This window comes from Culex quinquefasciatus, chromosome 1 (assembly GCF_015732765.1).
Source record: "Culex quinquefasciatus strain JHB chromosome 1, VPISU_Cqui_1.0_pri_paternal, whole genome shotgun sequence".
Classification (NCBI taxonomy): Eukaryota; Metazoa; Arthropoda; class Insecta; order Diptera; family Culicidae; genus Culex; species Culex quinquefasciatus.
Genome location: NC_051861.1, coordinates 130,757,920 through 130,770,063, shown reverse-complemented (window position 1 = coordinate 130,770,063; position 12,144 = coordinate 130,757,920). Strand labels below are relative to the sequence as shown.

Genomic DNA, 12,144 nt, shown 5'->3' with positions numbered 1-12,144 from the left:
TTTATTTTTGATATTTTCAAAAAGCAAAAAAGTTATTCAATTGTTTTTCATTAAACATGAGAAACCATTGGATTTTATTTGATGGTCAAGTTTTTTTGATATATGAAAATCAACCTTTACTAAAAAAATCAACCTTAACTCATAAAAAGTTTAAGAAAAATATAATAATTTAAACGACAAACCATGGTTTCAACACTTGGATGAATAAAATGCCTAGTTAAAGATTATTTTTTTACAAAAAAAACTGTGCGAAGAAAAAAGACACCACCTTTGAAAAATATTTGCAACAGTAACGGCCAAATGAAATGAACAAATTTGTTATTAAGTGCTCAAAACGACTTGAGTTTAATTGAATTGAAAATTGAACAAAAAAGGTATTACAAAATTATTCAAAAGATAGAAAATTATTTTAAAACAAGACCTTTCCAGACTTTTGTCAAAAATCACAAATTCCCCAAACTTTGTGGATTTTGACGAATTCCAGACATTTTCGACTTGAGTGGCTCCCTGAAAATCGAATAATCGAGTCTGATTTAGAATTTTATTTCATTCAAAAGTTATTTTAAGTAGTTTTCTGGGGTGCGGGACATTTCGTCGAATGTCGTTTCGCCGAATGTCGTTTCGCCGCATGGGACGTTTTGCCGAATTTACAAATATTTATTTTTTTTTTGTTTCCTAGTATGTTATTTTTATAAGTTTATGCATTATTATATGCATAAACAATCGCTTAAAAAATAATCCAGTTGAAAAAAATCTGTGAGTTTTTGCATTCTTTCAAACTTAAGCAGTTATTTATTTTCAGCATACAATTGCTGTGAGTTTTTGCATTAATTTCTGTTAGTTTTTTTTTGCATTCTTGTTTTAATATATCATTTGAATTATTTCTGTGAGTTTTTGCGTTCTGTTAACCATGAGCAGTTCCTTTAATTTTTTGCTTATAATTTTGATAAATTTCTGTTAGTTTTTGCATTCTTTGTTTTTTAAGCATATTATTTGTATAATTTTTGTAAGTTTTTGTATTCTTTCCAACATTAGCAGTTCTTTTGATTTTTAGCATAACATTTAGAAAAATTTCTGTAAGTTTCTGCATTCTTAATTTTTTAAGCAAATTATTTGTATTATTTCTGTGAGTTTATGCATTCTTTGAAACATGAGACGTTTTTTACTTTTTTAAATTATTATATTATTATCTTGCCACTCCTTCTCAAGTTTGCATGAGTGAATTACAAGATGGCACTGCAGCGAACAAATAGCACAAATTATACAAAAAAGTTAATTTTTATTCAATTCGGCGAAACGTCCATTCGGCGAAACGACATTCGACGAAATGACCGTCGGCGAAACGTACCAGATCCAGTTTTCTGAAAATGCATTGATGTTGACCTTCTTGGTCATTCGCTGCCCTATTTTGATGTTAAATTTTGGAATTCAGCGCGAACGAAATTTTTCTAGTTGATTTACATGATTTACGTACATCAAACAAACATTCATGACTCTGAATTCACTTTCAAGAAAGAAAAAACTATGAATGCTTATTTAATTTTTTTCTCAGATTGCAAAACAAATGTAAGATTTAACGAACACAAAAATTTTAGCGGAAAAAAAAAACTTATTGCGGTACTAAACATCGAGAATTTTTCAAAAATTCAAAAGATGCCAAAAACATGAAATAAAATTTGGAGGCTTCGGATAATCGAGTCTGGACTGTACTCAAATCTGAAGTGATTAAAATTGATAAAATTTTATTTTTGTTGAGATATGGATACATTTGCTCATTTGGTCAAATATTCTGAATTTTCTTTCATTCAAAAGAAGAATTTCTTGAAATAACAGTGCAAAATACGTTAATTGAAGAGGGAAAAACTATGAATGCTTTTTTTAATTTTCTCTTCAAATTTTTAAAGTCATCTTATGCAAGTGCCCTAAATTTGACGAACACATCACAGACGGGCATCAAAGCCCTCGATCCCACTATCGCAAGAGCATAGCAGGCCACTTGAAATTCCATCTCTTTGAACGTGTGCTCTTCCGTTCGTCTAGATCTCCCATCAAAGACAACAACGTTTCCAGCCATCAAGGCCTACTTCTCTATCCCCCCGCACAGAGACTCTGAACACTCTGCTTTCCATCAAGCAAGCGAGACTCTTTTTTCCGAACTGAAGACGAAGAAAAAGAAGGCCGAAAGAATTTCCACCGTCATCCATCGAGTGCCAATAAGAAAAATGAGATACTAAAAATAATACACAACCACAATAAATCTATGCTTTCACAGACCTACACAAGCGAGAGAGAGAGCGGCGGGCGCGCACTTGCTGCTCCCACTCTCAAACCCTAACCCCGCTGTCACAGATGTTGTGCCCTCCTTTTATTTCATAATTTTATTTAAAGGCCACCAGACGACGTTGATGACGAGCGACCGAAGCAAAGCTCGCCTGCTACGATTCTAAAATAACACACCAACACACAATTTGATTAGAAAATTGTTTGTGTTTTGAGAGGGGGTGAAAAGGGAAAGAAAGGGGATGATAGAGGGGTAGGTCGGTTTAATTGCATACATCCAGGTGCAATCCGAGAGAGAGAGAAAGAAAGGAGAGAGGGTGTGTGTGTGTGTGACAGACAACCTGTCAGAATCCGGGGGGAGGTTGCGCTTTTGTTTGTGCACGCGCGTCACGTGTGTGTGTGTTTTGTGTGCTCTATTTCGGGGACGTCGACTAGCAGCAGCAGAAAAAAACGAGGTGGAAAATCGGAAAACTGGATTATCCGCCGATTCCATTTGCAATGGGCAAAACATGTCTGTTTGTGTATGTGTGTGTGTTTTCGCTGTCAGTTGAGGAAGAGAGAGAAGCGCGCGCGAGCGCGGCATGCTTTGATATGCACGATTTTTCCTCTTGTTTGTTCGCATAATAACAAAAATTGATTATCAGCAGGCTGTGAGGATTTTCCTCTGCGCTCTAAATGGAAACTGCAAACGAACACACACACACACACACTCGGATGAGCAGCAGGCGACGACCCGCACCGAAAAGCCAATGTGCTCGCTCTCTTTCTCTTGCGCTCTTTCTCCCACGGTCGTGCCAAGAATCCTGTCACTTTTCACCCAGCGCCTGCTTGTCCTTTTCCTTTCACCACCACAAGCTCACGCGAGTTATGTATGCATCCAAAACTTTTATTTTTTCCTCTTTTCCTTTCTGGTTTAGAAAATTCCTTTTGCAAACAATTTTCTTCACTTTTTTCCTCTCCCCGGGGCAGGTTTCAAATTTCACGGGTTTTCCACGGGAAAAGGTCAACCTCCTTGCCGTGCCTCGTCCATCCGGAAAATTCGATTTTCTTTCGAAAGGCAGAAAAAAGAAAGGTGAAAAAGAAAAGTTTTCTCCTCCAGAAAGGACAAACGAACACACGCACGCACAGCAGGTGCCCTCTGCCAGTCGTGACCGATTCGCGACGACGGATCCAAGCAGGCGATCACGAACCCCCAAACTGCGCGGCCCACTAGATCGGAACTCACTATACCGTGATGACCCACCGAGTCAAAAACCTTATTTTTCCTCCTCCTCAGCAAAAAAGTGGTCCGGCCGCGATTCCGCGATACGCGCGAGGAACGAACCCCGTGTCTTTTCACGCGCAGAATAGAACCAACAGTGAGGCAGGCAGTGACGATTTTCCTCCCGATTTTCCTCACCGTTTTCGCGCTTGTGTGAGTGCGCGCAGTGAGGGTGGCCTGAAAAGCAACCCTCGCTCTCACGATTAGGGTTGCCAGCGTTTGCCATAAAAAAGGTCGAAGCTTCCAACTTTGAAACAGAGATGGCACGCGAGTTTGACAGTTCTCGCGCGATGTAAACAAAAACAAACCGGCGACTGTGAGATCGATTTGGACCGACCATGGCGCTGTTACATAAAAAGAAGACCGACGTTCCGGAGGACGCGGTCAAGCTGACCGAGACGCAGGCCCTCGTCTACTTCGGAAAGATCATCGAAGGTTGGGAGAACCGGTCGGACGTGTTTGTATCCAGGTTTTGATTGACATTTCGCCACCTCTAACTCAACCACCTTTCTCCCCCCTCGCAGATGGCCCCTAATCTACACCCCGGGCATCCTGGGTTCGGCCACGGTCGTCTCCAGCATCTACATCAACTCGCACTACCGGGCCCGCCTTAAGCTCGGCACCTTTGGCCGCCTGTCCAGCTACCTCCCCGCCGTCGTTCTCCCGGCCATCATGACCACCTTCTTCCACAAGGCGTTCATCGTCCCGGACGTGATCCTCAACCCAACCGGCTGCCCGGTTTGCGTCCAAACCCGGGCCGGCCTCATCCAGGCAGGCTTCAGCACGGCCTACCCGATGCTGCTGGCGCCAATGTCCGCCTTTATGGTGAGTAGGCCTTGACATTTTAATCCCCCTCGATTTCAAAATTTCATTTGATCGTAGTTTGCCACGCGCCACTTCACCTACCGCCTGCCGTCGATTACGAGCGAGCCGCGCGAGGTGTTCCGGCTGTACCGCAGGATGACGGGGCCGATCACGCTGGCGGCGACGGCCTTTTTGGCGTTCAACCTGCTGCTGTCGATGTTCCTGACCGGGAAGGAGGTCGAGGCGGTGTACCGGATCAATTTGGCGCTGGAGCCGGTGGGGGAGGAGCGCGGGGATTCGTGAGGAGTTCCTGGTTTGAGTTGTAGATAAATTGTGAATAATATAATTTAAAATGGAGTATAAGTTTTGTTTTTCTGAGAATACTTTTGTTTTTCGTTCACCCTGTTGAGTTTTTCCTACAGTTTTATCAACCTTATCTACAAACAAAAATTTATTTTGTATCTATTTTCATAATTTTATCCCATGTTGTTCTATTTTTGCATGTGCTCTTTTTTTATCTTGAATTTTCAAAAACTTTTTTTTTTCGTGAAATTTAAAAATTGATTGCTGTTTGGGTGACACCTAAAAACTTTAATTTAATTTTTACTTCGTTCCTAATATACAGCTCATTAGGAACGAAAAAACAGTTCCCGGGCAGACGGTAATAACAAAATTCATGCCATTTCAATAACAAATACTGTTAAAATAACAGAAAGTGTTATGGAATCATCTGGAAAAATCAATTTTTACATAACGGTAAATTTGTTATTGGTCTGATATTGGTTGAAAGCCAACACAACTTTGGAATAACATTTTTTGTTATTGAAGAATATCTCCAACTGTTATTGCGACGATCGAAAAATAATAACAAAAATTTGTTCGAAGAATAATAAAAATGTTATTAGTCTGTTATTACAATAACAAAATCCAATAACACAAAATTCATAACGACGAATAACAAATCTCAAAATTACTCCAAGACTAACAAATCTCTAAAATTTCTGAACCCCAAAAATCAAAATATTCATTTTAAAATTCAAAAAATTACAAAAGTCCAAAAATCACTGATTCAAATTTTCGAAAATTCTAATTTAAAAATTTCTTAACTTTCAAATTCCTACATTTTCTGAAATTTCAAATTTCAGAGCTTATCCTATTCTAAACTTCCGAACTCCAAAATTTGAAAAGTTCCTAATTCCCAAATTTTAAAATTCCTTATTTCAATACTCAAAAATTCTTAATTCCAAAACATCAAAATTTCTGAATAATCTATTACAAACTTCTGGAATTAAAAAAAAAACAAAACATTTAAAACTCCGAGATTCCTCGAAATGCAAAAACGTCTTTTAAATTATAACTCAAAAATACAGTAACTACAAAACACAAAAATTTTAAAACTCCAATAATCTCCAAATTTTAAATATAAAAAAATAAAAATATTCTGAAACAAATTGCAGAACAATTCAAAAACAATGTTGCCGTTTTTATAAACAGGATTGTTGTTAAAAATTGAGAAGCAATTTTCTGATCGACTTGGTATCTTTGGCAAAGATTGAAATTTGGACCTTGCTAAGATATTGACACTAGAAAATAAAAAGTTGCTTGGATGACACTTAAAAACTTCAATTATCTTGTTTCTTTTTCTTTTATTCGCTTTGTTTCAGCAACAATAATATCTCTTGGACATTTTTATTGGAATTTTGTGAACTTTTCGAATAACATTTTTTTCAGGAATGTACAATAATGGACACTATTAAAAAAAATCGATACACTGGAACTTTTAAGTTAAATTTAAACTTTATGTGACTTTATCTTGAAAAATGTGCACTTCATCAAAAAATCTTCAAAGTATTTTTCATTTGATAATAAGATTTTTCATTAAAAACTTAAGTAAAAAAAAGTCGAGCAAACTATAATTCGGTGGCAAATTCTTGGCTTAAAAGTTGCGATTTTTGTCCCCTAAAAAACATATAAAAAAAACAAAATTTTAAAATTAACGATTTTCGGTAAATGAATTTCTGTGAAAAAAGTTAAATAAAAAATTGGCAATATTTTTTCCCTGTATCATTTTTTTTCTGAGTAGTCCTCACCAATACCTTTCACTTTGCCGATGACACTAAACCGATCAGAAAATTCCTTCACAAGATATAGATTTTCGAATATTTACTCACAATTTTGGTATGGCAAAATTGCTTCTTCTGTCATAGGAAAAAAGTTTGAGCCAATTCTAAAAATATAAAAAAAAATCATTTTCGGGTTTGGTAAAGAAATGCTTAATTTCAATATTTCAATATTTGAATGCTTCAATACTCCAAATTACAAATTACAATCCTAAATTTCAAAACTATCCCAATATCAAAAATTTCCAAAATTCCTGAATTTTAGATTTTTGAACTTCAAAATCTAAAAAAAATCATCTTAACATTTTATCAAAAAATCCAATATTCAATGATTTCATGATTTAAAAATTTCCCGTTTTCCAAATTTCAACCATTCTTAATTTCGAAATGTCAACATTAAAAAAACTCCTGTTGTTTAACAATAAAAAAGAATTTTTAAAGTTCTGCATTCCTAAATTTTAATATTCTTAATTCCAAACTCCAAAATTTCTAAATTACACGCAGAAAAAGTTTTGTAGAATCAGCCTGTACAAGGTTTGAATTAACAATTTTTTTGTAGAATATAATCAACGCCGATTTTGTGTTGAAACAAACCTTGATTTTCTCGATTCCACAAAAGTCTTTTGTTGTTTTGAAAAAGCTGCTTTGACGTTTAGCGTTGATTCAACAAAAAATATGATTTTCAAATCAACAAAACGTTTTGTTGATTCAAATATGCCTTATTTTGCTGCGTGTACCTTATTTCAAAATTAAAAATCTTCAAAACATTGAAAAATCCCGGTTCCACGATTCCAAGATTCCAAATTTCTAAAATAGCAAAAGTCCAAAATTAAAAAAAAAAACAGTAACTCCAAACCACGATAATTCGTAGTTTCCTAAATTTCTAAACTATCCCAAATTCTCAAATTCTTCAATTCTAGATTTTTGAACATCAAAATCTAAAAAAAAACATTTATTTTATCTTTTTATCAAAAAATCCAATATTCAATGATTTCATGGTTTAAAAATTTCCCGTTTTCCACATTTCAACCATTCTTTATTTCAAAATGTCAAAATTAAAAAAAAACTCCTGTTGTTTTATAAAAAAAAGAATTTTTAAAGTTATGCATTCCTATATTTTTATATTCTAAATTTCAAAACTCCAAAATTTCTAAATTTCCTTATTTCAAAATTCAAAATCTTCAAAACATTAAAAAAATCCCGGTTCCACAATTTTAAGATTCCAAATTTCTTACATAGCAATAGTCCAAAATTTGAAAAACTATAAAAAACAGTAACTCTAAACCACTTTAATTCTAAAACTCCAATAATAAAAAAAAAATAAAAATTCAGAACACAAAAACATTAAAATTTAAAGATTTGAAATTCCAGACTGCAAAGATTCCATCAAAACTTACAAATCCTAATATTTCAAAACTTCAAAAAATTTGAAATGAATTTTAGAACAAATCGACAACAATGTCTACAAAATATCAAAAGTTTCAATGACAAGCTATAGTTTCTACAATTCAATGAAAAAAGTGTTTTAAAATGCATTTTAAATTATTTCAGTTGTTTTGCAATCGTCAAAAAAAGAAAGATTTGACTAAAATAAAACAAACATTTAAAAGATTTCCGAATAAACCCAAATGAAACCCAGAGATTTTCGAATAAACCCAACTCAACCCCAAAACACAGGGGATCGCATTTAAAATTGATTTCAGCTGATCTTAAATTTAAATGATGAAAATTCCTTCTAGTCCCTTATATTTTTACAAATGCATTGTGAAAACAACAAAACGCATACTTTTCAACACAAAAAAAATAATTTTAGTAAAATTGATCTATTTATCCAAGTTATCCAAATTGGTAGACTGAAAACAGTAAGCCGTTTTAAAGGACAAACGTGCACTTTTCAAACAATTTTATATTAAATTAAACTCATTGGCAAATGAAAATAGTTTTCAAAAACGTCCTTTTTAAACTAAATCTATTCTTAGTTTTTCACCGCTTTCCCATAGTTGGGCGAAAATTTCCCATCCGCAGCATCCTTCGATCTGCACCATCTGTCATCGTGGCACATTTGCAGGCCAGTACTGAGGTGAGGTGCATTTTCGCCCGGCGTTTCGCCCAACGCGAAACGACCAAAGCAGTGAGAAGTGCACGGCTGCAGTCACGAAACCGACACCAGTCTGGTCGCCAACAGCCATTCACTCACTTTACTCGTTTCGTCTCTTCGGTCTCTCTGTCTCTCTCTCTCTATCTCTCTTCTCATCTGTCTTTCCTATCCGTCTGTCGGTTTTTTCGTGTCGTCTTTTCCTCGTTCGGTTTTTATTTTGAACAATTTATAATTTTGAGAAAAAGTTTGAAAATTGCATATTTAGTGCCTCGAGAAAATCAGTGAAAGAAGAAAAGCGCAACTTATTAGAGCAGGCTGTGAAAAGGAGGAAAATCCAGGAAGCAGAACAAAAAAATGTGCTAGTGTGAAAAGTGCAGCAGGCTGTGCCCCCCTTTTTCCTTGTTTTCTTCTTCCCGTCGTCTTGTTCCTGTTACTCCTCCCACTACTCCCCCAATATAATAACTTCGCCAGGATCATTCTCCTCCTCTCTAAGCAGCAGCAATCTCATCGTCCTATCCTAGTAAGCGCGTATGGTTGTCACTGTGTGCGTTTAGTTGCTGGGTGGTGTGCGGCTACAGCCTTGTTGTTGTCGTCGGCAGAGCTGCAAATTGTCACTGGGGAAATGTCTTAAATAATGGAGACTATTAAATCAAACTTGGAACTAAAACAATGAAATACTTGTACCGGCTATATTTGTCATTTATCGAAACTAAATTCAAATTTCTATTTTTGTACTGCAATTTTTTTCTACAAACATGAAATGTTAAACATTTATAAACGTATATTTTTTTAAATATAATTTAATCAAGACATTCGTCGTTATCAAAAGTTTATCTAAGAATCTAAAGTAATCTAAAGTCAGATTCACTTCTCATGTAATCATAAAAAAATCAATGTTTTTGTAAAATAAGTACACCATTCTGAATTCGATATTTTAAAAATGTTTTGACTTTAAAATTCGTGTATTGCAAAATTCAAACAAATCGGCTCTGGTTGCAGTCAGTAAAAAAACTAAATTTAAGTTTATGAGCCTAAAATTCAAATTCCAAACAATCACAAACTGCCTAAAACAATTTTTAGACGGTTTAAAATGTGCAACATGATCAAGTTTTTATGGAAATAATTTTAAATGTTAAACTCTTTTTCCAATTTATGTCAAAAAAATATTAATTTATAGGGAGAACGAAAAGCCTTTATTTGATTAAAATTGCATAAATAAACTTGATAGAATATATTTTAAATAGTTTACCAATATTTATTTCTGCCTCCTGACTTCTCAAGAAAATTTTGAAAGGGGTGGGACAAAAATATGAAATAAAATTTATGCTGGCTTTATAATTTTTCACTCTCCGTGAAATTTGTTGTGATATTTGCTGTTTTGAAATTATGGTCCTCGGGAAAATTTGACCGTTAAAAAAAATTCAAGGTTTATGTCACCTCTCTTTTAAAAATCGGCCCGAAAAAGCCGTGGGCAAAAACAAAAAAAATATCTGAAAACATAAAACAATTAACAGAAGTAGAATCAACTGTGTACAATTTGAAATTAAATGTTCCTGTGTTAATAATTATATTCAACATAATTGAGCTCACTAAAAATATGTTGAATTTCTATAAAATTTCGATCTACACTACCTCAAATAGTTTTTTTTTCTCGAAAATGCCTTTTTTCGCCAATATTTAGATATTCTAAAAACTAATGTACGCAAAACAATTGGGCTGATGTAAAATGCATTTTTAAATCATTTTTATCCTTAAAATGTAGAAACCATGGCTTCAAACATTTTTATCAGTTTTCACCAATCTCTATAAATACACTTATATTATGTTAAATTTGTTAAGAAAAAACTAACTAAAGCTGAAATGCTGGCGACAGTGTTGTTTTTTCAAACATTTTTTTTCTCAAAAATGTTAAAAAATAATGTTATATTTTTTATCTGTTTTCAGCAATTAACAAAATAAATTTAATATTTGGATAATTATAATAATACTAACTCAAAACCAGCTTATGCTTTTTTTCTCATGCAATTTTTCTTAAATGACAATCTCCAATATTACTTTGATACTTTTAAAATTCTATAAATATAAACACTAACTCAAACAGAAATTTTGATTATGACTTTTTTTTTCATAATATTTTTTTTTTAAATGATATAAATTTATTTTATCTTTCCTCATCAATTTCCAAAATCATTTTAATATTGTGATAATTCTTTTAAGAAAACACTAACTTAAAACAGAAATTCTGATGTTAACGTTGTTTTTTTCATATTTTTTAAGGTGTTGAAAAATGCTGTTGATAGAATCTGTTTTATCTTTCTTTAGCAAACTCCAAAATAACTGTAATACTTTGATAACTATTTTGAGAAAACACTGAAACCATAATTTAAGTTGTTTTTTATCATAAAAATTCACATAAATGTCTCTAATATTTTGATGATTTTTCTAAGAAAATACAAACTCAGTACTGAAATGCTGACAATGACATTGTTTTTTTCATGCAATCATTTTTTTCAATTTGTTTATTAGTTTAGGCTGGTACAAAAAAAACTTAATTCCAATTTTCAAGCCTGAATTTCAACTTTATATATTATTACAGTTCTGCTACAACACAAAATTTGCAAAATATCAATGAATTTATGAACATATTTATTTTCTTAAAGTTTTATGTCTTCTTCCGATCTGTAGTCCAAAAATCCAAAATTTTCAATAAGTCTAAAAGTGCTTTGTTTGATTATTAAATGAAAAAAAAAGTTATTCAATGTTTTTGAATAGTTTCAAATTAATTGTACGAGTTTTTTTTTATTTGAAAATTTCAATTTTTAGCAATTGTAATTGTTTTTGTCCCCTGATTTTTTGAGGATTTTTTTACGATGTGTTTTCATAAATTTTTTAAGATGTTGAAAAATGATGTTTAAAAAATCTTTTTTATCTTTTCTCAACAATCTTTCTAATTTCTGTATTATTTTGATAATCATTTTGTGAAAACAACAAAAACAATACTGAAGTTGATTTTGAAAAAAAAAAAAATCTTAAACGTCTCTACTATTTTGAAAATTCTTCTAAGAAAATACAAACTCAGTATTTTTGCACTGTTTTTATGTTGTAATTATATTTTTTCAATTTATTTATTAGTTTAGGCTTGTACAAAAAAAAATCATTCAATTTTTAAGCTTGACTTTCAATACTTTGAAGCAAAAAGTATCACAAAATTTGTTATACATTGTTACAGTTATGCTCACATATATGCTACTACACAAATTTTGCAAAATATCAATGAATTTATGAAATATTTTTTCCTAAAGTTTTATTTTTCTCCGATCTATAGTCCGAAAATTCAAAAAGTCTAGAAGTGCTTTGTTTGATTAAAAAATGAAAAAATGAACGTTATGCAATGATTTTAAATACAGTCCAGAATCGATTATCCGAAGGCCTCGGAAAAAAAAACACTTCGGATAATCGAAACTTCGGATAATCGAATCACGAAAACAATTTTTTTTCGTTCTCTAATTTTGGATTGTCGAGCTTAAGTATTTAGTGCGCTAAAGTGATTAAAAAAAATTAATCCATGATGGAAAAAAAAA

General features: G+C 32.9%; 3 protein-coding genes across 20 annotated transcripts in view; 2 read left to right on the top strand and 1 right to left on the bottom strand.

Annotated features, from left to right (window-relative positions):
* LOC6041677 (disks large 1 tumor suppressor protein) overlaps nt 1-3,674 on the bottom strand; it is a 78,202-nt gene extending 74,528 nt beyond the window's left edge. For 8 of the 14 annotated variants that reach the window (XM_038249573.1, XM_038249583.1, XM_038249582.1 and 5 more), the window contains exon 1: nt 3,524-3,674. The gene's annotated coding sequence lies outside the window, so the exon portion shown is untranslated. Of the gene's footprint in view, nt 1-3,140; nt 3,158-3,505 lie in introns of those variants that run through there. The other 6 variants (XM_038249576.1, XM_038249574.1, XM_038249575.1 and 3 more) reach the window with 6 other exon arrangements.
* A 140-nt stretch (nt 3,675-3,814) lies between these two features.
* On the top strand, nt 3,815-4,705 carry LOC6041674. Its single transcript, XM_001850849.2, has 3 exons — nt 3,815-3,998; nt 4,066-4,366; nt 4,424-4,705. The coding sequence occupies exons 1-3, from the start codon at nt 3,880-3,882 to the stop codon at nt 4,646-4,648; spliced, it is 645 nt and encodes a 214-aa protein (XP_001850901.2). The 5' UTR covers nt 3,815-3,879; the 3' UTR covers nt 4,649-4,705.
* Nucleotides 4,706-8,689: 3,984 nt separating this feature from the next.
* Nucleotides 8,690-12,144, top strand: part of LOC6041670 (nuclear factor 1) — a 38,802-nt gene continuing 35,347 nt past the window's right edge. For all 5 annotated transcript variants that reach the window (XM_038266782.1, XM_038266780.1, XM_038266779.1 and 2 more), the window contains exon 1: nt 8,690-9,083. The gene's annotated coding sequence lies outside the window, so the exon portion shown is untranslated. The remainder of the gene's footprint in view (nt 9,084-12,144) is intronic.